This window comes from Triplophysa rosa, linkage group LG3 (genome assembly GCF_024868665.1).
Source record: "Triplophysa rosa linkage group LG3, Trosa_1v2, whole genome shotgun sequence".
In the NCBI taxonomy this organism is placed as follows: domain Eukaryota; kingdom Metazoa; phylum Chordata; class Actinopteri; order Cypriniformes; family Nemacheilidae; genus Triplophysa; species Triplophysa rosa.
The window spans coordinates 7,501,263-7,526,631 of record NC_079892.1 but is presented as its reverse complement, the minus strand read 5'-3'; the positions used below and the strand labels follow the sequence as shown (position 1 = coordinate 7,526,631).

General features: G+C 37.6%; 1 protein-coding gene across 1 annotated transcript in view; it reads right to left on the bottom strand.

Moving 5' to 3' along the window:
* The window catches only part of galnt18a (UDP-N-acetyl-alpha-D-galactosamine:polypeptide N-acetylgalactosaminyltransferase 18a), a 46,290-nt gene that overhangs the window by 11,862 nt on the left and 9,059 nt on the right, over positions 1-25,369 (bottom strand). The window contains exons 2-8 of the mRNA XM_057329773.1: positions 9,793-9,985; positions 8,920-9,086; positions 7,822-8,005; positions 5,590-5,787; positions 5,270-5,384; positions 996-1,181; positions 22-159 (exon numbers count right to left, since the gene is read on the bottom strand). Coding sequence (XP_057185756.1) covers positions 22-159; positions 996-1,181; positions 5,270-5,384; positions 5,590-5,787; positions 7,822-8,005; positions 8,920-9,086; positions 9,793-9,985 — 1,181 coding nt within the window. The remainder of the gene's footprint in view (positions 1-21; positions 160-995; positions 1,182-5,269; positions 5,385-5,589; positions 5,788-7,821; positions 8,006-8,919; positions 9,087-9,792; positions 9,986-25,369) is intronic.

Here is a 25,369-nt window from a genome sequence, read left to right as displayed (position 1 = left end):
AGATAAGAAGAGGATACTTACTACACCGTAAGCGACTGTATCTGTGTAGGTTCTCATTTCTGAGTAAATATTCCTCAGGAACCAGCTAAAGGGTTTACACTGTAGTCTCTCTTTGAGAGCCTTCCTCTCTGTGATATCGCCGATATCGATCCCCGACTCCTGCAGAAAAACAGCCCCAAACACATACTTACTGTACATGAGCAAATGAGAATTCATATGTACACTCCAGAATGAAATGAGTCAGAATCTTGTGTCAGTGTTTCAGGGTCAAGCGTTTACAGCGAGTTAAATTGAAGTGATGCTAAATGCAGAAGTGAAATTTCAAGGCGTCATGGTAACCGCTCGAAAGTGAGAACTCATTAAAACACAAGATATTTTCATCACATCACAACTCCTAATATGACAAACTAAAATAAGAAAGCAACATATATTTATTAGTTACATTAATATTGTTAGTCAAGAGTGATATCATAGTAACAGTTCATCCAAAACGAAAGAAAGTCCCAGTAATATCATTATTTACCCTACTGTTTTTCCAAGCGTGTATGAATTAATCTTTTCTGTGGAACACATAAGTCCAAATATCAAAATTGGCCTTTTGAGGTGCAGATGTGGTCACAAAAGAAGATATTTTGAAGAATGTTGGTGACGGAACAATGGCGGTACCCATTGACTTGCATTGGTTTTGTGTCTGTACAATAGAAGTAAATGGTGCCGCCATTGTTTACTTACCAACATTCTTCAAAATATCTTCATTTGTGTTCTGGGGAAGAAAGAAAGTCCTAAAAATGACAAGAGGGTAAGTAAATGATGAAAGAATTGTCATTTTTGGGTAAACGATCACTTTAACATATAATTCAATTCATACTGTATGTAGGCTACATAAGTAAGTGTATATCTCGGACTCTTCAATCAACTCATTTATACATTTTATAACGATCACTCTGGAACTTTTTTAGTTTACAAATTACAGTCTTTATATATAAGCTGTGTACCTGTTGTGGAACGTTCCAGGCCATGTAAACGTGGTTCTTATGGTCGTCCATCCACACCTCCGCCACTCTCAGTGCGTTCCTGCGTACGTGAGTTGCCAGATCCTCTGTATAGGGCTTGTGGGCGCGCTCGATGTGAGCTATTCTGGAACAGGGCATCACCTCCACACTTCCTCCGCATAACCATACCTGGATTCACACATCGACACACGCAGAGGTTTACAATTATTAGATTCTTGAATGTTTCTTTTTTAATACCTGAAATGAATATGCTATTACAGCGTGTTTTCTGTTGTTATTGTTAGTTGCAAGCCTTGTTTTAGCTAATTCCCATGAACTGGAAACATTTTATGACAAACCAACCAAATTTTGTTCTCTAAATAAGTTCTTTAAATATGTTAAGTAGTCTACAAAACAAGTAATTAAAGTAAGTGAATTGGGAATGTGATGTTTTTGCTGAAAACATTCAAATTAAAAAGCAAGCAAGGATACGCTCATAAAAGTGCTGCTTAGATTTTTTGGTACGTTCAAAAAAGAAGTAATAATTAAAATCTAGGACAACCAACTACAGGGTTACTCATTTGAACACAGCAGAACTCTGTTAAACTAAACTCCCATGGTTGTATTAGAAACTCTGCCATAATATAGAGGCTTCTCACCACCCGATATGCAGAATGATGATTTGGTATCTTAAACGGATCATTTAATTCGCTACAATTCAACACATTTCCCTAATATCCATCTGACATTACGAGCAATTTAACAGCATGTCACCACCCGGTGTTTCGGTAAAGAGAGGAGAGGATCAAAAATACTGCCGTTTTCCTGGAGCGCTTGCATGTATTACACATTTATTCAATGATTTTTCTGAATCAAGCGTGCCAGTTTTGTGTGTGTGTGTGTGTGTGTATGGATCCGACTCCCTGGTTTTTTCCACCCACTGCACTTCTGCAGAGTTTTTTGAGAAGGGGGATTTTCAAACACACCCACAAACATACACATGCTTACTCGCTCGATCTCTCTCACACTGGGATGTGCTTTGTAAATCTCTCTAGCAAATCTTCACACTGGGATTATGTAGGCCAAATGCCAGCAGGATGCGCTGTATTCAAATATTCGCATATTTACGCGGATACGAAACAAAGCAGTAATCTTGTTGGGACAGAATCTTAAAAATAATTTCTCGATTAACATGACATTAAATTAGAGGTTTAGATTAGATTTTAAATACGGTGTCAGACTACTGGACTCCTTTATGGGTTGAGATTTGGTCATTTTACGTCCCAGACAAAAGTGATGTCAAACTTTGGTAAACTGTCGTATTTGCATTTTATTTAAATGATAATACAAAAGATTAACAATAAAGATGAGTTCTGGTGTGTTCGGAGTGTAAGCTTTGAGAAGTTTTTAAAGGAATAGTTTACTTAAAAAAAAAAAAAAAACTTTCTTTCTTCTGCAGAACACAAAAGAAGATATTTTGAAAAATGTTGGTAACAGAAAACTGTTGGTCCCCATTGACTTGCATTGGTTTTGTGTCCATACAATAGAAGTCCATGGGGACCAACGGCTTTTGGTTACCAACATTTTTCAAAATATCTTCTTTTGTGTTTTGCAGAAGAAAGAAAATCAAACTGACAGTTTAAAATGACAGTAGGGTGAGTAAATGATGACAGAATTTTAATTCTGAAGGCGAACTATTACTTTAAGAAGGATTGGTAAAAAATTTAACACAACACATGTTGCAAAGTTTATAAAGACAGCTCAGAAGAATGTCATTATATGTCTTTATAAAGAATTAATAAATATTAACAATGGATTAAACTGCTTTATTACCTGCAAGCTTTTTGTTTTATCAGTGCATTTTTGTATATTTGAAAACATTTCCCAATATGCATTTTTTGCCAAATAATTTTGTCCAATAAATACCTTTAAAGTTTTGTCTATTTTGTACCATACTTCATATTTTGATACTTTGATGGAACCTGAGGAGGCAATAAAAGCAAATATTGTACAAATATACCCCGCTGGACATCACTTTTGGCCATCACTGTACATTTAAAAACATCTAATAAGCATCAAACTATAAATTCAAAGTCCCTAGAGTCATAATTCAATAGACACCATGTTTGAAACGAACAGGGTGAATATCACATTTACTTTAATTCTGCACGTCTGGCTGGCTTTAACCTGCACGACTAGTTGGGTGGAATTCAACAGGAAGTGGACAGATGTGCACTGCTCCTATTTTCCAGCAGAATGATCCGTTTGCATAATCATAGACAACGATCCCAATGATCCATGACTGAGCTGTCTGTTCTCCCGAAGCATTAAAAAAATCATTTCGCGCATTTGCATACAATACCTGCCAGAGACGAAGATATACAGACCGTACTCTGTCCTGCTGAGGAAAATTCCGCAAGCATGAGATGAGAATCAAACTTGCTTTATAATGTCTACGAGATTATTTAAGACTTGGTCTCTTTCCAAAAATACCATCAAGGGTGATCTAAAATATCCGGGTATGATGCACCGCACAACTGTTCTTAATCAGAATTCTTGTCTTGTAAACATCTTTAAACCAAGAAACATTTACTTGAGGAGCAAATTTGTGCAAGATATTAGAGCTTGTTTGCTAAGAAATTATCTTGAATGCCAACAGGGTATGAAAAATAAGTAGTACTGAAAATATTAGTCTTTGAAAACAAGTCTTAATTTCTTATGTAGATTTGCTTTTCAAGTACATTTCTTATTCCTATTCATCTAGTTTTAAGTATGTTTTGATATTTTCTGGGAATTCTGTGCATTCTAACAAAAATTTAAGGACATTTTTCGACCATCGATGAATCACCAATGATATTATTACCTGAAATAAAACTGACATTCTGTTTCAGTAGATAGCAAATAAATCCATGATGACATCTGACATGTTCAACAGAGATTTTCATTCTCCATCACTGATAAACAGAGCCCTTTAGCAAAGTCTAAGAATAGAAGTGCGCAGATGTTTTGACCTTTCGTGAGCGTGTACCCTGTTACAAGTGGAAAAATACCTCCAGTCAACACAACGCCATTGGGCGTCAACAAAAATAGACATTTTTTTCTGTATTTCTGCCTCCAGCTTGTGTTTGACTGACAGAGTGATATCGCATAAAGCGGTCCATCATCGGAGCAGTGGCGTTTGGTCTGTGTGGGTGCTTAGATGTTGATCTCACCAAAGTGTCAATCAAAGTGTGCAATGGCAGAGATTTAAAATGGTACTTAATGATACTGCATATTTCAAAGTATTGATATTACAGAATTGGTCCGAGCAGACAGCCTTGTGGGATGCCCAGTCCAAGGTCCTTAACTGATTCTGTTTCCCCCACCCCCCCCTGTACATTCACTTCCAATCAAAAAACTTTATTCAATAAAGACATAAAAGCCCCAAAAATGTAACTAAAACAAAAAAGAATAGGGGTTCTGCATCAAGGCATTGAAGAATTCGCTTTTGGTTAGGATAAAGATCCGACGATCTATAAAAAGAAAGCTGCACAAACATCCAGCTTTATTTCCTCGCTTCTTTGAGATCACCTGACACTCAACTGCAGGACTGCAACATGTTATCTCGAGATTCGAAGGAGCTCAAAGGATGAGAGAGCGGAATTAAGCTGCAAACAAGCAGCTGTAAGAACAGATGTTGAGCCATTATCCCCACGCAGTATTAAATCTCGCCACACATATGGAACCCGTCAGGTTCCGAGACTTCTCCATTTTTACTGCCTTGCTGAGACCTTTAGCGATACAACTAGGGAATAAAACGCAATGCATGCCCTCACAGAGGCCAGATCAGAGTAAGAGCTATTGTGGGTGTGCACACTGGTGTGTGTTCTGTGTGTTGAGATCCATTCACAGCCCGGGAATGGATTCTTGCTGTGGAGGCTAATTACAGTCCCTGTGGGTCTGACAGGAGACGCATGAGGTCTTGATGGGTCTCCGTACAAGTCTAATATGTTGAGGATGAGACCCCACCCGTTTGTAGTGAGATGCCGGAGTGGCAGGTTATCATTAGCAAGCTTTAGAGAGCTCCATTTTGTCGGTGAAAACACGCACACACACATTTGTAACGGGGAAAGCAAACTCCCAAATTTACCTGCTCATATACCGAAGAATCTTATCATCAAACGAAATGCATTATTTATTAAAACAGAAAATTATTTTCCAGACCCTAGATATTCAATCTTCTGCAGTTCTGCACCACTTATAAATCATTGCTTAGACTATATGAATTTCTTTCTTACCCTGATGCCCAGCTCCACGTTTTCCCCTCCATAAAATTCCATTCCTTCATCCAGAAGACCAATTTCCTCAAAGTACTTTCTATCCACTACAAAGCAACCAATCAGGGCAGGGCTTCTGGTGAAAAAGAGAAGACACACAAATGATTCAGTGGAGAGTATTTTACTATATTATTTGAAATATATATATTTTTAACAAACCTGCATTGTACATTTACAAACAGTTTCTCAAGTCATTTTTTGTCTTTATGTCTACAAACAAAAGATACTTACAGTTACTTTAAATAAATCTTTGTTTAAATATTCTGCTAGTGCTTGAATACCTGATTGGTGCAGTTTGATCTTTCTGCATCCACCAGGACTTGGGAGGATTGAGGTATCGACACCAGAGTTCCCAGTCAAAGCCTTGAGCGGAGAGAGGATACTCTTCAATCTCAAAGGTGTCATATTTGATGTTGTCAAAAGATGGAGAGATGACCCGGGTTCGTTCCTCTTGAATTCTGTGAAGGATCGGTTCAGCCCTTAGACCAACAGAGATAAAACATGTTAGATATATTCTGTGAATTTATCGACTCTTGCAAATCAAAGTATCTATTTTTTGTTGTATTTTTGTCTTATTTCAGAATAAACGTAAGGATTAATTAGAAGCAAAACTATGTACAATATTAAAACGTCCTCTCAGGCGATGTATTTTCAATTAGGTTTTATTCTCACCCTCACAATATTTTAAGCACAAACCTCATACAAGTTAATTTTCTTTTATGCATAAAATAAAAGAACACTGCCAATGGCAAATAAATAAACAAACAAATAAATAAAGATATCAAATAAAACTAAATACAATACATTACATTAAAACAGAAGAACACAATAAATAAATAAATTATTGTGTTAACATTTTTACAAAAATATTGAGATAAAATAAAACGATAACATAAACATGAAATAATTTATTGTGTTCATAATTTTACAAAAATACTGAGAAAATAATAAGACAAAATACTGATTACCACCAACTATTTCGTAGTGTGGAGACGGAATTAAGCTCTGCTTTAAACATCACAGTCCGCCATGTTTAATGCATCTCCTTTATGCCACAGCAAATAAAAAGGCAATTTCACACCTGCATATTAAACCTGATTGTAGTTTTCATTTTGACAGTCTACTGATAGCCGTGCTATCTTAAAAATGAACACAAGCATTAGCTCTGTGTCTGAACACCACAAACAGCCCCAGGCAAGCTAAAGGTTTAGTATCCTTTCTATAAAAACTGTACTAAACCGCAGTGTTGTGCTCTGAAGTATAACTTCTGCGTGTGTCCATGAACCGATGGTATGCTGCATGAATTATAAGCAGGTATAAGCCGACACGCATAAGAGACACTCTGGATGCTCTCCAAGCCGCTTCGAGTTGTGGGGGGTTCGTTACACAGAGAATAATTAACAGGTATGTGACATGACAGCTACACTGAAGACATTCATTGCAGCAGACAGGTACTTCTGCTCATATTTCTGCACTAACAACCCATGGGCTGTTTCTAAGTCTCCATCCATATTCATGAGATTTACAATACTGTATACAGTAGTGGCCAAAAGTGATGTCTGGAGGGCATATATGCACAATATTTGCTTTTCAGTGAACCCTCAGGTTTAATTAAGATATAAAAAATATGTATGGTACAAAATTGAAAAACTAAACAGGGTAAAGGTACAGTATTTATTTGACAAAGTTATTTGGCACTGTACTGGCACTGTCTTGTAGAATTATTTTGAAGCCATTTTACACTACATATCTGTCAAATTGTTGACACTGTATTTATGTCTCATCCATTGTCTTGCATATAATTTGTATAATGACATAATTTATGAATGAATGAATTTTTCCTTTTTGTATTTTTAAATGCCTGTTGTAGAGCTGCTAAACGGTTATTCATATCTATTCTAAACAATGACAATAAATTTCTATTCTTCTATTCTATTCTATTCTATTCTATTCTATTCTATTCTTCTCAAAAATAATCTGAGCAGATTACACTCCAAGCACTATGCAACATGCATACACATTTCTTTTATAAATCATTGAATAACAGGCAAATAAGTCTTTTCTGAAGTTTGACGTCACTTTTCACCCCTACTACTGTATGTGCATACAGTATATAATAAATAGTATATGCATTTATATACAAATATATAAAACCTATAATAATTAAATCTAATAGTAATAGAACAGAATAAAATCATAGTTGGATAATAGGTTTCTATGAGAATAAAATCAGTCATCAAATAATGAGAACAAAATTTCAAGAGTAAAGTCGTAATTGAATAGAATATGAGATGAAAATATAAATATTTTGAGAAACTCTAACAGTATTTTGAGATTAACAATTCAAGATTTCTCATGAAGTCTGGGTGTAATGTTCCGTGTACCTCATTCATTTCTTACAGTTGTAAGGCACAATGCACTTGAAACAGTGCTTTAACTTTTCATACAGAGGAGCTAAGCCTTGTGCTGCCATCTAAAAGCCAACTGTTCACCCGACTGTCCTGCCTACTCACCATCCTACGCTGAACTCCACATGGGCATCAAACAGGGCGACGATTGGGGCGGTGGCCGCCCTCCAGCCGCTGACACGTGAGCGAATCAGACCCTCCTGTTTGTCATGCCGGACCATTTTAATAAAGTCTGGATGCTGCTGGTTGGTCTCTTCCACAAACCTCTGAAGGTTTTCTCTTAGCTCAGCTTTAAGGGGACACAAAGAGGGATCAGTCAAGAAATCTCAACAAAAACTTTGCTAATACCTGCCGTGGCCACATCGCATCATTTCTGTACTCGACGGAAGTAAAGCACAAAGACCCCATTGGCATTCGTGCCTGACTTTTATTACATCCCAATCAAAACGTGTGAACTCTCCAGGAATTAAAACACAAACTAAAATACGCCAGACTTGCGTGCACTAATATCTGCCAGCGCTTAGTGATATTTGACGTTTTTTCATCTGCCTTCCGTGTCTGTTTTTATTAGAGAGAGTCATCGCCCTGTCTCACCATGGCAACGGGATGGTGTGACGTGGGGGCACTGTCAATCTTTTGGAGAATTAAATGTCTGTACCTTTTCACCTCACCCATTCCTTCACTACACCACAAGTGGCGGAAAAGGTCAGGGCTGCATTATAACAACTGTGAAGTCATTATTCTGTAAAACCAAATATATAAGAGGTCACTGAGAGCAAATAAAAGGCTTTGCTTTGTGATTTGAGATGAACACACCTGACCAGTGAGCTTCATCCGCCAGACATGTCGCAGTAAAAAACAAGCAGTATATAAAAACCTGCAGCAGAATAGACTCTACCTTACTATAATCATAATCACATTATTCTGAAACTACCTTTTCCATGAATCTTTCTATATTTCTCTTCATCTTTTTTTTTTTTTTTAGTTTCTATAACAAAACCATATAAAAGATTGTACATGTATATCTGCTTCCCATAATCCCCCGTGTTATCACGCTACAGGGTCTCAGGATGAACTTTAACACAAATCCACATTCACATGCATTATTCATATTTATGTCATAAAGAATCAATTCTCGCTGAAGGAGGCACCGTACATCCCTGTTAAATGAAAGGCAGCGCCAGGGCAGGATCATCATCTCACCGTTGTTGCTGTTGTCATCGACGAGGATGATCTCCTTCAGCAGGTGGGAGGGCGTCCGATGGATGACGGAATGAACGGAGCGCAGAATGACCGACAGCGCTTCGTTCACAAAGATGAAGATGATGCTGACTTGCGGTAGACTGGAGGGGTACGAGATGTTTCGGCAGCTGGAGGCGAAAGAAGCCACAAACAGTCAGACATCATTGAAAAAATCCTAAATGTTTCATGGGATTCGTACTGAAGTGAAAAACTATACTGTTAAAAAATGAACATTTATAATATGAATTAAATAGTAGGAAAAATAAAAAAACTGTTTATTAATAGTACTGTCAAACCGATAAATCAGGATTCATCGATTCTAAAACAAATTGTGTTTATAAAATATATATATATATATATATACATATAAATATACATGCCACACACACATATATTATATAAACACAAACATGTATTTAAAAAATCTACTAATCGCATTTAATTGATTTGACAGCACTATTTATTAAACATTGAGATTTTTCTGACTAGGGCTACAGGGCGATAAGGAAACAAGACAAAGCATCACATTTGTACTAACTGCCATCTAAAAGCTTTTTGGGCAGCCTCCCAAAAATACTAAATATCCTTTCCCTTTTTCTTGGATTCCGCGTTAACTGACAAAAAGCCTGAACGTTAATTTGAAAGAAAATTTTGCCTCCATATCTTTACTTCGTCCAAGCGTTTCTTTTTGCATGCTATAATCACCATGATGATGACGGAAAATCAATATTTCTAAAGGAACACCGAATGTAGTCATGGAAAAGAATCGAGTGAGGATGAAAGAGAGAGCCAAAAAAGAGATTGCAGACAGCGAGCAGCGAGTGATTCATTTACCCATCAGGCCTGAGGTCTGGAATGGCTCTGTCCAGTGAGAGCCTGTCGCTGAGGTAGCCATTGTATCCGTAATACTGGAACTTCCTCAGGGCCACTTTGCGGCTCTCCGGGCCGAGGTCGTGACCCCAGTGGGCAAAAAGAGTGTCTGACAGGGACGGGTCGGCTGTGTCGTCGCCGTCCTTCAGAGGTTTCTCTGGAGTTTAAGAGAAAAAGAGCAGAGAGGGTTGTGTTTAACTGCATTAACATAATGCTGTGTTGCAGTGTACTAAGCAAAAACAAAAATATGAAATGTTACTGGCACAGTTTCTTACATTAAAGGGATAGTTCACCCCCCAAAATGAAAATTCTTTCATTATCATTCACCCTCATGTCATTTCAAACCTGTATGACTTTCTTTCTTCTGCAGAACACAAAAGAAGATACATTGAAGAACATTGGTAACCAAATAACATTGACCCCCATTGATTTCAATTTTACACACACAAAACCACCGAGACATTTCTCAAAATATCTTCTTTTGTAATCCACAGAAAAAAAGAGTCCTATACAGAACCACATGAGGGTGAATAAATGATGACAGAATTGTACATCTTAACCCACTCTACTTCAAAAATATGATATATGAAAATTGATATTTGCAATGGTATTAGAAAAAAAGAAAAAGTAATGCGGTACTATCTGATACCATCACTATACCTGGTAGAATACAGTTTGCCAATAAAAGACAATTTATTATGTTACCCGGGCAGCAAAACAGTAATATCCTCCTCCCACTTCTTCAAATTGAAATACTAAGAAAATCTGACAGCGTGCACCGTGCAGATGTATGGATGCAGAAAGAGAGTGACCTGGCAATGCTCACAGAATGATGAAAGGCCAGTGCAGGTAATCAAGGAATGCTAATTAACATCAGAGGTTATTTAATTACACTCACTGCATTGCGCTGGCCTGCGGAGAATAATCCATCTCTGCCACCGCAGACACTGAGGCTATGAATCCAACTTCACAACACAAGTCACGGCTTTCATGAACAAGAAAAATCCTCTTAAAGGGCCAGCATGCAGGTATACTCTTGAAGTGATAGTTCACCCAGAAATGAAAATTCTGTCATTTACCCTCATGTCTTTTCAAACCTGTATGACTTTCTTTCTTTTGCAGAACATCCAAGATATTTTGAAGAATGTTGGTAACTGAACAACGGCGGCACCCTTTCACTTGCATTGGTTTTGTGTCTATACAATAGAAGAGAATGTTTGGTTACCAAAATTCTTCAAAATATCTTCTTTTGTGTTCTGCAGAAGAAAGTCATACACGTTTGAAATGACAAGAAGGCGAGTAAATGATGACAGAATTTAAAACAAGTCAGATTTAGACTCCTCTCATTTTAAATCTGTATTATTATAACAGAACTCTAGTCAAAAGTTTAAATACATCACAATGTTAAGACACCTTGACAAAAACAAAGTATGTGATTAATATGTTGCTTGCAAAAATTGTATTTTCTCATACTACTTTTCAAAGGTTTTCAATGGAGACTATGGTTTTTTCTACATTAACGTGAAGCTAATCGAAAACAGGCTAGAAATCACACATCATGAGGAATTACAGTGCTTGGGCTCAAAACATCCTCAATTATTTTGTTTGTACTGTATGTTAAATTCACTGTGTAATTCAGGTAGTCCCAACAAAACCACTGTAAATTATACAGTAACTCTTTGGTCTAATTGTGCTTGCAATGACTCTAAAAGATGTGGAAGATGATCTAAATATTTTTACTGACCCAAAGTCAGACAAATTTGTCCACAAGGGTGGAAGACCTGAATGGGATACGCATGAAACATGACAGGCCTGAGTATGAAACATCCAACCAAGCAACCATCTTTCTATCATGTTAGGGACAGTTCACAAAAAAAAATCTGTCATCATTTACTCTTGTCATTTCAAACCTGTATGATTTTCTGGTAACACTTTAGTATAGGGACCAATTCTCACTATTAACAAGTCACTTATTAGCATGCATATTATTAGAATATTGGCTGTTTGTTAGTACTTATAAAACACATATTCTGCATGACCATATTCTACATCCCTAATCCTACCCAATACCTAAACCTAACACCTATCATACTAACTATTAATAAGCACCAAATTAGGAGTTTATTAAGGCAAAAGTCGTAGTAAATGGTTTGTTAATAGCGAGGTTTGGACCTTAAAATAAAGTGAGACTGACTTTCTTTCTTCTGCAGAACACAAAAGAAGATATTTTAAACGGCGGTACCCATCGACTTGCATTGGTTTTGTGTCCATGCAATAGAAGTAAATGGGTACTGCCGTTATTTGGTTACCAGCATTCTTCTAAATATCTTCTTTTGTGTTCTGCAGAAGAAAGTCATACAGGTTTTGAAATGACATGTTATTTTTGGGCACGGGTTGTCTAAACAAGTAAAGTAGGAATCGTGTATGAAAGTACATGAATCAAGCTTCATAATTTTTACCTTTCATCACACTGACCAATATTAATGGTGCTTAGCAACAGGCTAAATCTCTTTAGCTAGGCACAATCTGTTTACTGAAACATGCTAAAATCAATGTGCCACTAATTTTATTCATGAGATTTCACTAATTTGTTCTAATTACATTTTCTACTTTACGTGTGGCATTAACAAAAGGTACTACAGTTTGGTTTAATTTATGCAGTATAAAAAAACAATTCTGCAAAACAGTGACCGTTCCAAGGCAACATTCACAATATCTCACGCTCCCTTAACAAGACATGCAATTATCTTTATCAACTTTCTTTAAACTTTCCTTTTCAAACGTGTTAAAAAGACCTAGTGAGGTAAATCTAGTTTACATACCATGTAAATAAGTTAAGAGCTTCGGATTTAATATTCAGAAAAAATTGGCACAAAGCAAACAACAAATGTAACCGCACAGGATGTTAAAAAACAAATATGCTGAAAGAATTCATGCTATGACAGGAAATGTTCTAGGAAGGATCAAAGCCGAAAGAGTTCCGCTCTTAAATGCAAGAGCCTTCGTAGGTAGGCGTCACAGCAGACGGATGGCATTTCTGACCTCGCCTGTGGCACGCTGTCTGCTTGTCAGTGCCAAGTCTGCGCAGCTGAAGTAAAACAAGACACCCCACACGTAACCTAAACTAGGGTTCAGAAAAGCACACGCAAAAAGCTGGAAAATGTGCATAAATTATACTCTCATATTTATACACTAAAAAGCATCATTGCATAACAAATATCAGGTCCAGGTTTATGCATTTGTGTACATGTGTTTGTTTAATTGAAAAACTGACTTCTGAGTTTGACTCATAAATGCAAGACGACACTGAAAGACAAACATGAGATCACTTGCGCCTAATGAGGCACATTGCTGACCTAATGCTTCTGCTGCCATTTAAACTCAAGGCTGATTTTGAGGTAATGTGATATGACGCATTACATAACATCGCACATATTACATAACATAGCACATATAACACTTCAAGTGTGATTATAGAATCAATTAATTTATCACATACTGTACATTATAAATGAAAAAATAATCATTTATAATTTTTAGTGCCAAACTTTTGCCTTACCAAAAGTGTTTGCATGTGAAGAGATACAGTATTTCATCATACGGTATCTTTTTTTGCACGTTTTGCTCCATCAGCATTCCAATGAAAATAAAATATATTTTTTAGGTTGTAATACATAAGAAAAAACTATGGGGGGTCCCAAAGAGGGATTTTAACCCTATTGGCCAAGTAGATCATGGACAGAGGCAGGGCGGTGAATTTAAACCACAAATCACTAAATTATGAAAAATAATACATTATATATTATGTGTTCCACCTAAGGCTCATGAGGGGATAGTTCACCCAAAATAATATTTTGTGAGAAATGATTTTGTGTCCATACAATGGAAGCCAATGGGGGCCGGTATTGTTTAGTTACCAACATTCATCAAAATATTTTCTTTTCTGTTCTGTAAAAGAAAGAGAGTCATGCAAGTTTGGAAAGACACTAGAGTGAGTGCATAATGAAAGAATTTGCATTTTTGGGCAAACTATTTCTTTATGGCACATCAATATTGTGGTGATGTAACAGTTGCAGAAGTATGATGTCATGATCTTGTTGACCCCACATTGACACAGTGAGATGAGATGTTTACGGTAAAGAGGTAAACGGATACTCAGCTTGATTGAATTAGCTCTGTAGTGTACGCCTCTAAGTGTGGCGAGTCCAAATATCCAGGGAAGATTTGTTGCTGTTGCTTTTATCTTCCAGGACAGTATATGCATCCATTAATGTTGCAGGAATTGTTAAAGAAAAAAACTGGTAAAATAATGAAAATCTCCCACAGCTATTCAGACCATATCAAGCCAATACAGTATACTGTAATATCTCATTTGTGGTCAAGGATGTAGACAGTCAGACACATCTACAAACAAATCACTATTAATTATCTGTAGCACCACATATTTCCTTATTCTTTCATGCCAGTGCAAATATCTGGCACTGAAACTTCCATTAAAAACTGCTTTGGTCCAACGCAATGCAACGTAATCCAAATAGCCCTTGTATTCCAATCCTCCCTCTAGCACCTCTCTCTCTCCGTCTTCTCTTAAAGCGTTGGATCATCTCTCTGCACACAAGCCATCATTATCAGGGCTCTACAGCGAAATTTAGGAGCACAGTCCAAAATTTAGGCGCAAAGATAATTGAAGTTTTTTTTAAAGGAACATTAATTGAATGTCTCATTGTGATTGGCTGGCAAACATTCTAAGGGTGTGCATGGATTTTCAGGACGCGCACACCTATAAAGTAGTTCCAGATCTGTCAACCACATTACAGTTTCATATCACTGGGCCAAGTTTAACTGAATAACGTTATTATACTGTAGCCTACTGTCCACCATAGAATACAAACAACCCGAAACACGGAGAGAATCATTCAAATATATTAAATATGCATACTGTATGCCTAATTAATAACATTTGATTTGAGATTTACAAACGATGAGATCAAATTGCACATTAGTCTCGTGTGAACTTTGTGTCTTGCCTTGGTTACAGTCAACTCTCAAACTGCCACAAAAGCAGGAGATCAGACGCAGCACTTTAATAAATTGTTTCTGTTATAACTCGTTGGGAGTATTTTTCATATATTGTGGGCGGTCCGTCCATTGGCTACTCCACTTTTCGACTCCAGCTCTCACAGTATGTGGTTCCCAAACTGTCATTTGGGGAAGGTCACTTGGCTGTTGCGGTGTTACACTTAAAAACTGTTTATTCCTATGACTAAAAATGTCACTTGTTCATTGGTTTACGAGCTTGGACACTGGATGCACAAGAAAGCGCCGAGAGCGCAGATGATGCACGCATCTGGAGTCGTGTCTCTCTGTCTTCCGCAAATATAACTCAAGTGTGAGCAACGGGACATGGTCAGAAAGTGGCGCATCCTGCATTTTCCACGAGTTTTAGATGTTAATGGCCTCTAAACACACCTTCCGCAAGCATTTGATAATTTCTTTCAAAAAGTGGTGGGGACATGTTCCACCCGCAAATTACGCCTATGCAACCAACCATTTGTTTATTAGCACCAAAAGCAACATCATAAAGAAAGTGTGTTGGACTCAGCTGTCGGACGTCATGCGATCGCTCAAAGAAACACTACACAGAAACATTTGTCCTGCGTCTAACAAGGGTCAGTTATGCCAGAACCGAAAGTAAAAGCGGAGCACTAAATGGCGCGTAAGCATGTTTTCCTTTCTCTAGTCAGTCCTTTCCTTTCTTCTCCTCAGTCAGTCCGGATCGGAAACAACACCTCCAGCACCACCACACTGAGCACTGGAGCCCCACAGGTCTGCGTGCTCAGTCCTCTGCTGTTCACATTGCTGACTCGTGACTGTGTAGCAACGCACGGCTCGAACCACATCATCAAGTTCACCGATGACACGACCGTGGTGGGTCTCATCAGTAGAAAGATCGTAAAGACCACTAAATTCCTTGGTGTCCACCTGACGGAGAACCTCACCTGGTCCCTCAACACTAGCTCCATCACCAAGAAAGCCCAGCAGCGTCTCTTCTTCCTACGAATGTTGAGAAAAGCCCACCTCCCTCCCCCCATCCTGACCACGTTCTACAGAGGGACTATTGAGAGCATCCTGAGCAGATGCCCGCATCAGACCAAAAGACCCTACAACGGACAGTGAGGACAGCTGAGAAGATCATCGGGGTATCTCTACCCTCTATCATGGACATATACACCACACGCTTGCATCCGTAAAGCTACCAGCATCGTAGCTGAACCCACTCACCCCTCTCATGCACTTTTCAACCTTCTGCCTTCTGGAAAAAGGTACCGGAGAATTCGTGCCCTCACCTCCAGACTGTGCAACAGCTTCTTTCCACAAGCCATTCGATTCCTAAACAAAGACTCAGGACTAACACACAACATTGTAACACCCTGTTTGCACATTTGCAACAATAACTGCCCTACTTGCATATTTTTGCACCAACACTGCTGCTAGTTCCTCATTGAACGCTTACATGTACAGTAGTATGATTACATGGACAATGTTTCACTACTTGTTTGCACTCCGATGTTGAACGTTGTGTATTGTGATTTATATTGTGTCACGAATTTTGTTGCGTTTCACTGTGTATTGCACAATAAAAGCCACTTGAACTTGAACTTGAACTCTAGCGGGAAACGCCGATCAGTTGACTAGCATGAAATGCAGCCGATCGCAGTGGATAATGAAAGTGAAAGTGGAAGTGAATACTTAATGTCACGTAATATAAATGGAGGCACATTTTTTGGGAGTCGTAGTTTCTTCATTTTATTGTATTTAAATGGGTTATGAGTTTAGGTCGGTTCAGTCGCACCAGTGCGCCTAAATATTTTTTCACGGTCGCACAGACTAATTTCCGGTCGCAGTGTAGAGCCCTGATTATACATTCTATCCAGTCAAGAGCTTCCAGAACAGCCTCACATTGCAGAGCAAAATGACCAGATACCCAAGGCAGTTTTACAAGCTGTGCTACACAAGAGCTGTGTTTTGTAACCGTGACAAATGATGCAGCGAATGGCTGTGGGATGGAATCTGTAATACTTAATCAATTCTGGCATTACTCAGAATGAACAATTACAGGAATAACAGGCATACACTGAAAAAAAGGATTTTTGCTGCTTGTCCAATTTACTTAACTTACTTAAGTTAAATCAACACAACTTTTGGAAAATTTGGTCACAACATGATTTTTTATGTTTAGTCATATAACTGAATCCATTCATGTTGGGACAACATAAAGTAGTTGTGTTGTGTTAACATAAAATAGTTATAATTGGGCAGATGACTTATATTTCCCAGCATGCTTTGCGTATGACTGCATTTTGAGTGTTATTTTCTCAAAGAAGTGTTATTTTATGAAATTTTCTGTAAAAAGAAACACTTGTTAGTGTTTAATGTTCATTTATCTTTAAAGCAGAATTGTAGATAAGGACACCATAGTGATGTCATTAGTCTGATCATAAGCCTAAATGTTTTAACAAATGTACACTACCGTTCATAGGTTTAGGATCACTTACATTTTTCTCTGGACATTACAAACCTTCCGATCTGAAAGCATACGGTCAAATTATAATAATTGTGCAAACATATTAGTTTCTTCAGTTAAAAAAGATGCATTTAAAATTTTTAACTGACGTTTAGTAAAATTAATAATACAAAAAAAGTAGCAACCAATACACTGTAAAAAAAATCAAAGCTTATCTCTAATTTTCTACAGTGTTAAATGTTTTTAATATTCCGACAGCTGGGATGCCAGAAAAACGTATAATAACATTTGCGTAATAATGAATAATTGATTTATAATAACGATAGTGATAATAATGATTCATTTATTTTTCGAAAAATCTAAAATTCTGTCAAATAAAACATTAAAATAAAAACAAAATAGACTGTTGTCAGTCTTTTCAACTACTCATATTATCCTTGCTTTTATTTTTTCAGCTTAGGTTAGTGGAATACTACTGTACATATTAATCCTTTAACAAATCTTCTTTATGAATGTAATAAATCCATGTTATGATTATTGCCCAAATTTAATAATCTCATGTTATATAACACAGAGCAATGCCAACATTATTAGAAGCTGCATGGTTCCAGAACAACATTACCATACAAGAGAGGCCATGAGCTTATAATGCAAGCCATTATACTCATAATAATTCTTAAATGATTTATCTGTATCAAAAAACTGGGCTCACAATAAAACTTCTGCATCACCAGAAAGCACCACAAATTTCCACCACTCACAGTTCTACATATGCCCTTCAATATTATTTATTAAATATTGTCATTAATTTGATTACTTATTGTTTTTACACATTTTGCATGTTTAAATATATTGTGTATTTTCTCAATTCAATTCAGCGCTGATTCAGTTTGGGCCTGCAAATTACCCACAATCTCCTGTTCACAACACAAAATGGTCTCAGAACCCTTTTCATTAAACAGTTTTCAAAGTAGACCAATTATATTGATATGGGCCAGGGTCACCCTATTCCCTCACAGCAATTATAATAAGCACATTTCAAATAAGTAATTCCTCAGATGTTAGTGATTCAAACAAGCCTTAATGTCCGCAAATGAACATAAACAGATAACGCTAATGGAAGTAACGAAATATCACAGTAAAATGAGACCATACAAAGTCCATGTTCTCCTTTCTATATACACAAAATGCACAGCATACTTTAAAGCGTAGGTAATGATTCACATTCATTTCTAATTAGCCTACTTGTACCTTTTCCATAGCAACAGCAAATCAGCCTTGCAGGGCATCTGAAACTCTTGAGTCACCATCAGCAAAGGTAAAAAGTAAACTTAATTTTTAGTGGCTTTAAACTGCAGGTAGGATATTAAAATCTTGCTGTAGAGAGAGAAATTGACAAGCCTCCTAAAAAGTAAATCTCCCATGGTACCAGCAAACATTGTGAGAGATTGCATTGAACATACTTTATATAGATCGCAGCTATTGCGCTAAACAAAAAGTTGCAATTAAAATTTATAGAAAAATTCCAACATGACGTCGGAGCTCGCAAATCTTTATTAGACAGCAACGTTACAAAGACCTTCGGGAGGCATTGAAAAATGTCTTTGACCGAATGTTGCCATCTAATAAACATTTGTGTGCAGAACTTTCCACTTTTTATTACATCGACTGCGTTGCACACCATGCATTACGAGTTCTAGTAAAACTCATACATCAGACCACTACAGAGGAGAAAAATAAAGCCTGACCTTTAAAAATCTTTTTTTTTTTGGAAATTTAAGACACAAATCCCTTAAAGCATGATGGCTACAGGGCTAGTTCTCCAGCCACGGTCATTAAACAATATTGCTGGACAACCCAAGGCTACAAAATGGAGTGACAGAAGGTACGTGTCCTGCTCATCTAAATGCTCCATTTGCCCACATCCCGCTCTGAGCGGCTTATAGGAAACAACAGCTTGCTGGCAAACTCTGGAAATATATTTTATTCACTTTCTCAGAGTTTTCTGCAGCCCTCCAGGGATGGTGACAAAATGAGCAAGTGAGACTGGATATGCCGATCTGGGGCCCGGCCTTAAGTCAGAGACGGTGCTGGGAGCTGGGAGCTCTTGGGCGGAACGTGTTCGGCCGCCCATGTTGACCATCTGTTTGACCACAAGAGAGAAGGGAAATGGGCCACTTTTGAGTACGCCTGTCAGAGAGAATGAAAGATGTTATAAGACATTTTGAAGTTTGAAGGGACGCTCACCATCGGGAGTGCCAAACCCCTATGACTTTCTTTCGCAACAAAAGTAGACTTTAAGCAGAATGTTAAAGATTGACAGCTTCAGACTCTCTTCACTTTCACTGTATAGAAACTGTACAAACAGCAGCAGCAACATTCTGCACATATGCCAAGAAAACACATGAAGATGAGTAAATAATAACTAAAGAATCCCTAAAGCTGTTTTGACTTGTTTCAATTACTTGGTCCAGACTTTGATTCCACCTCCAAATCTATTTCATCTGTTTTTATTGGAGTCCGAAGCACAGTATGTTTGCTTCATCACTTTAAGTACCACTGTGAGGGCCTGTGGCAGCTATTTATCCTTGTAGATAAATAAGCACTCAGGAGAAGACGCCGGTTTTACTGCGTTGGATTTCCACCAAATATTTAAACACACAGAACGGGACTTGCGTTTATCTGAGGATGCGTCGCAAGAGATTCGAAAAATGCAAGCCGCTCACCAAAGGCAATTTATTCAGATGCAAGCAGTTATGAGAAATGCATCATCCTATGATAAATATGACCAGGAGCCTGCAAACATGCAGATTGTGTTTTGAAGATGCAAACCTAACGTTAAATTAGGCTCATTTTCCTTAAAGCTACAATCTGTACGCTTATTAAAAATAAACAAATTTACATAAAATAAATATACAAATCAGTCTCTTTACCCCGATTCACAATAGCAGGTTTATAATAATGATTTGTCAGGTCGGGTATGATTTCACAGGAATTGATGAGGATGATGTCATTTGACAAGCCAGATAAAATGCGTAAAGTAACTTGGAATCTTATGTTTTGATCAGAGATGGCGACAGAGAGGCAACAGTTACAGATTGCAGCTTTAAGTTTATCGATATTTGCAAATCAAATTTTGTTACATTTATGATTAAAACAAGAGAAAAAAATTTGAACTAGGGCACAGTATAAAAATTTTCCCTACATGGTTATCATGGGCAAAATAATTAACGGTATTATTACAGTATCGCAATATCTTTTGTAAAGAAATAAATGATGCTAACATGCTATAAGTCAAATTCATTTTTCATTTTGTTTTTTTGTGTCTTTTATTTGGTCAATGAAAACGGCAGAAAAAAGTTTGTAACAATTAAGCCAAAATTTTAAATGGGTGCCGAACGATTTATATTATTACAATATGTATAGAATTAACACAATATCGATAATCATAGTTACTGTTAATACCATTGTTTTGTAATTCTGACCCCAGTCGGACTCAGGTTTACATCAGTAACTCCAGCGTAGGGCTGCACGATAATTTATAGCGATACCACTAAATCCTATTGTAATCGAGCTGGCTGCGATATGCAATGTTTGATATTTTTTTTAATGCGTAGCTTGTCTGTGAAGCACGTCTCTGGGATCAGTAGGAAATGCTGCTCGATCTAAAAGCAGTGCGAGTTTGAGTCGCTTATAATGTGCATTTGAAAAGCAACACCCGTCAAACATGATCATTATAAATATACTTTATTATCATAAAAATACCCAATGAGGCTTGAGTAACAGTGATAAAAAGATGTCCATAGGCATTTCCTAGATTCTAGAACGTGTTATGGTCTTCTTCTGCAGTGCGCATTTGGAGTTTCCGCACGAGAGCGCCCTCTGGCTTTCGGATGCAGCTGCATTTTCCCGTACTCCACTCAAAAGCTGTGCATAAATCACGTGATATTTATCGTCGGTTTATTGTGACAGCCCTACTCCAGCGTGAAGGTCAAATCACTTTATCCTAAGTTTACATTCTATAATATGTTATATAAACATTATATAGACGTTATGTAAAGCAGGCTTTGTAACAAAACGTCTTTCACAAATATAATGGATAGACAACAGAAAACAATGCACAACGGCTGAGAGGTGTTGCATTTACAACATAGGAAGTGACCAAGCTGCAAGTGAACCACTCACGGCTGATGAATGTTACCTTGGCTGCTCTTCTCATCAGAAGCTGTTATAATAGCATGTTTGGTTAAAACGTTCCACCGACAGCAAAACAAGACAGCGACATCCAACTTGATGGATCCTGTTACTTAAATAATCTCACTGAAACTACAAATAATGTTTTAGTCAATGAATCATGAATGTCTGGTTGCAAATCAATGATTTTTAAATTCCCAGCCGTGATGCTGGAAGTATTACACCTATGTTGAATTGCAGAACCTTAAACGTAACCAATCAAACTATTAATATCCCACCTCTAATCTGAAGTGCTCTAGATGGAAGTGTCTGATGCTTCCAAGATGCAACTGATGTAACCATAATGCAATGGCTTCAAACTTCAGAGAGGCCTGTCTGGGCATCTGAAGCTGATGCTCGAGTCAGCTTTACTCCATTCAGTGCAAACAGCTAAAACAAAAAAAGAGGATTGCAACCCAAACTGTTCTCGTTCTATCACTTGAAAGACAATGAAGATTTGCAGCAACGCTTTTAAAAGTAAATACTAAGGCTTAAATACTTCAACAGTGTAATGTCGCCTTTAAAAATCGAATAGACTCTATGCATGCAGGGTGATGACTTTCGTCTGCTAAATCTCAGCTGGCTAAGGTAATTTGTCATCAAGTGATAAGGACATGTTTACTAAAAAACATTCAAATTTCAGCGAACCGACAGTACTACAGTTGAGCATTGTTGAGTGCCTCTGTGATCAAGCCTCAAGTAAGTGCAAAAGTGTACTTAGTTTTTATCATATTTGTGGATGTAGCTTGAAACGGATAGCCTGAAGCCTTTCCCCTTTTTGTTCGTCGATGTATGATGTAGTGTTTGGATGATTTGTCTCCCATCGTTGACCGTAATCCTATGTGCATCTTGAGTGAAAACGTCATTGTTCCCTATGGACTCTACGTGCACAACTTTATGGTAGCACATACATTAGCCTCTATGACAGGGGCACGCTTGTGGTCTTTCAGAATCAGGCTGAAAACTGCTAAACGACTCGCAGCTGGGAGTTCACGCAACCCTGCGGAGTGTGAAATAGAGGCACGTCTCACAATTATCGGTTATTCTGGGCAATTGAAACAGCGTGAGTCATTTGAGCCAGTGGTGAGACTTCTATTCAGTGCACACTAGCTTTGTCAAATTAGCTATGAGCGAATTGCCGCAAGCTTGACACTTCATAATTATATGAAGCGTTTGGTTCCAAAACGCTATAAATCCATTTTGATAACTGAGTAAAAATGTGTTTTCTTTACAAAGAAAGTGGCAAGATCAAAACCTCTATTTTCTGTTTCAAAGTTTCACATAGCATCTTTAGGTTCTAGTAACATAAAAAATTCTAATCCAGATTTTGATTTTAAAAGATTTATTATAAAAACTGGTCATTTTTTCCCCAAAATGCAATAAATCCATGACAATTTTTTTTTTAAGATGCCATGAATTAAAACCACAATTTTAACCCGAGCTTTTGTTATATAAGAGGGAATTATATTCACGCGAACATCATGTAAGTGTCAGAACTGAAAACGCCCTTGTTACTGAGATTACAACTGTTATTGACACCAGGCCCAGCGAACGGCAGGTTCTGGAATGCACCCATTGATAGGTTGAACACCGCCTCCACAGAAAGAATATCAACAACTTCTCTAGCCCCGCCCACTGGTTCACGCATGACAATTCTGAAGTAAGTGGCGTGAAACCAGACAGAGCGAGCAAGCAATAAACAAACATGCCGTTAAAGATAACTAAATATTGTGCCATCCCCGGTTGTGGAAGAACACAGTCGCTGCATAACCTTCCTTCGGATTCCGATATTGGGAATGCGTGGTTAAAGTTTATTTTTAAAGACGTTCCAGCTCATGTGGGAAAAACAGCGTTTGGCTCGTTTTGTTCGTTTCATTTCTACGAGGATCGTTTGTTCGTTTCATTTCTACGAGGATTCCTTCGTGAACAAGGCACAGGTCGACGCTGGATTTGTGGAGAGACTAAAATTAAAAAGCAGTGCTGTGCCGTCAATATTGGATCCGATAGGAATGGCGCAGCAATCTTATGTGAGTAAAACATTTTTGTACTATGCCTCACTATTGTTTTGTTAGAGATTGCTTGATATGCCCTGATAGTCCTATTCGCACAGAATTAGTGTTACCTGGGGACCTCTAGTCATTTGTATTAATTGCAGAGGTTGTCTGTGATCTTAAGCCCGTGCAAATCGGGATCTCTGTGATTTGGCGGGCTCATATATCATTTTTCAAGGTTTTATCCACCGTTTGCGAATAATGGAGGCTGTTTTGAAGTGTTTTGGTATTATTTCGGGTGCTGGGTCATATCCATAAGTTACCGGAAGTCTCCCGTTTGTTTATTTATCATGGAAAGTCTCGTAACATTTGAGACCCCCGATCGCGGTGATCTTTTGTCCGGTTCACGATCACGGGTCTCAAATGCTGAAAGGTACGGTCATATATCATTAAACGCAATACAACTATAGGCTATACAAACTATACACAAAGCCTTGCCATCACATCCGGGAAATAAGTCAGTAAATTTGAGTAAAATCATCCCGTGCGAATGCGTCACATGAAATACTGATGTGGGGAGGTAATTTATAAATCACACGAGGTCCCCAGATAATACTAATTAGTGATGGCCGGTTCGCGAACGAATCGTTCATTACTGTTTACAATGTGTGGAATGGTGTGCTTGTGATTGGTTGAGCGGATATATCGCATTCTGCAGAGAAGTGAGACTGCCGTATATTGCTGTTTGGAAAAAAAGAGAGAAAACATGACAGAATAACACGGCGGATATCGCATATTGCGTAAAATTAAAAAGTGACTTTTCAATACCGACCTGATACAATACTGATTTTGGTGGAAACTCTTTTTTTTTTAATGCCGTTTATCGCGTTTTGGAACCAAACTCTTCATATGTATATGAAACATTTTTTCTTAGAGAGTCGTCTTAATGAGGATTTTTGTCCACGTATAAAATATGGCCTAAAACGAATCAAGCAAAATTATTTGAGAAGTTTCGGTGAACCTGCTGGTGAATTCTGGCCATTATGTGCACCACACAGAGCTAAATGATCATCTGTCAAAACAATTCCTCGCTAAATCAGAGAGAATGTGAATAATTGTAATTATCACCGAAATAACAGGATTTTAAAGCACAGATGCAGTCCTGAATGGATTCTACACCCTGACACAAACTATTATTGTTTTAATGAAAAAAAGAAATGGCGTTTGTATGCAAATTTCAACAATCCTTGCAATAAGTCCTTGACATTAAACTAACCATGAAATCAAACCTTTTTTATTTTGCAGTGTTCATTATAAATAATTTATTTGTGGGTCTTTTTTATTCACGTGCCCTCATAATCTTTAATTGAAACATTAACCACCCCTCCAACTCTTAAGGACATCTATGCTCTGCATGAGGCATGTCTTGGCATGAGGGAGGGACTATATCCACTGTCCAGTGGCCAGGCTTCCAATGATCCAATCAATTCCAGAAAATTCCCAAGCTACTTTTTTGTCATTCCAGAAGCCAATTCACTTGGATATACATCAAAATAGGGAAGAAAACACCACTGCAATTTCCATTTCCTGTCGACTTTAACCTAGATGTTTTGTTTGGGGTCAAATCCTGATTGTATTTTTAAACCTTTCACCTTGAAAATAGTCAGCAAGAAAATACATTTATATGATAACATGAATATATGAAAATAATAGTTGTTTCACATATTCTTTTCCAATGCCTTTTGAAAGCAGAGCTTGGAAAAAAAACTGTTTTGTTTTGTCAACTTAAATA